At 66.0% G+C, this 1,294-nt stretch overlaps 1 protein-coding gene across 1 annotated transcript in view; it reads left to right on the top strand.

Annotated features, from left to right (window-relative positions):
* Positions 1–1,289, top strand: part of LOC104985938 (mucin-5AC-like) — a gene marked incomplete at both ends in the record, with an annotated part of 20,319 nt that extends 19,030 nt beyond the window's left edge. The window contains 5 exon segments of the mRNA XM_010836330.1: positions 29–130; positions 266–303; positions 636–758; positions 838–936; positions 1,218–1,289. Of these exon segments, the coding sequence (XP_010834632.1) occupies positions 29–130; positions 266–303; positions 636–758; positions 838–936; positions 1,218–1,289 (434 nt within the window).
* Between the last annotated feature and the right edge of the window lie 5 nt (positions 1,290–1,294).

Below are 1,294 nucleotides of genomic sequence, written 5' to 3'. Positions count from 1 at the left end.
GCCCTGACACCTGCTCTGTCCACTGTAGCCTGTGACACCAGATACTGCCCTGAACCGGAGGCCTGCCCAAAAGGCTCCCATGCCATCCAGACCCACAGGGAGGCGGCCTGCTGCCCGACCTACAACTGCAGTGAGTGCCCTGGCTCAGCGGCAGCCAGGCGGGGGAGCGGGGCTGTCACCTGGGACCTGACGCTGTGCCGAGGGGCGTGGCAGCTGCTCTAGGGGCCAAGGGTGGGTCTGCAGCTTTGCTTTCTTCCCCGAGCAGGCTGGACCGCCTGCAGCATCAACGGCACCCTGTACCAGGTGGGAACCGGTGAAGGTCAGGCTCCCCTGGTTCGCAGGGACCAGAGTCCCCGTCCTGCAAGCTTCTCCATGGCCGAGGCTGCATCCCTGCAGGGCCTGGGGAAGGGGCACTTTGGATCAGCAGTGGGCTCTCCTGGGACCACAGCTCTTGTCCGGAACTTGACAAGGTCCCCAGACAAGCTTTCCCCTGGCCAGGTCCTCCAGAGCATGTGACGCAGCCTTGGGACTCTCCCCAAGACTGGCAGGAGGCACTCCCAAGGGTTGCCCGGGGGGGAGGAGTCCATTTGGCAGGGCCAGGCCTGTCCTGCTGACACTGCCCCTGACTGCCGCAGCCCGGTGCCGTGGTCTCCTCCAGCCTGTGTGAAAAATGCTGGTGTGAGCTGCCTGGGGGAGCCTTGTCAGACACCTTTTTGATCAACTGTGAGACCCAGATCTGCAGCACCTCCTGCCCCGTGGTGAGTGCCCCTGCACCTGGCCTCCACACCCACCTCCGCAGCGTCCAGAGGGGCTCAGGCCACGTCCTGCCTCCCTCAGGGCTTCAAGTACCAGGCTCGGGCCAGGCAGTGCTGTGGTGAGTGCGTGCAGGTGGCCTGCGTCATAAACACCAGCAACAGCTCTGCCCACCTCTTCTACGTGAGTAGTGGCCGCAAAGCCTTGGGGTATGTTCTGGGGGGGAGGGCAGCCCCAGCCCTGTACAGAGGGCAGAGCGCACAGCGACGGTGGGGGTGCAGGGTGGGTGGCATCCTGGTGCACCGGGGACCCTGGGGAGCTGTCAGAGCTAGGCGGCCTCTGGGCAGAACCGCGGGAGCTCTGGAAGCCTGTGGGCTGGGGGCTGATGGACAGACACAGCGCCCACCCCAGCTGGAGGGGGCCCGGGGGAGGGCCGCTTACCTGCTGGCCGGGACTCCCTGCAGCCGGGCGAGTCCTGGTCAGACCCTGGAGATCACTGCGTGACGCACGAGTGTGAGCAGCACCGGGATGGGCTCGTGGT

This window comes from Bison bison, unplaced genomic scaffold (assembly GCF_000754665.1).
Source record: "Bison bison bison isolate TAMUID 2011002044 unplaced genomic scaffold, Bison_UMD1.0 scf7180017845660, whole genome shotgun sequence".
In the NCBI taxonomy this organism is placed as follows: domain Eukaryota; kingdom Metazoa; phylum Chordata; class Mammalia; order Artiodactyla; family Bovidae; genus Bison; species Bison bison.
This window is presented reverse-complemented; position numbering and strand designations above follow the sequence as displayed.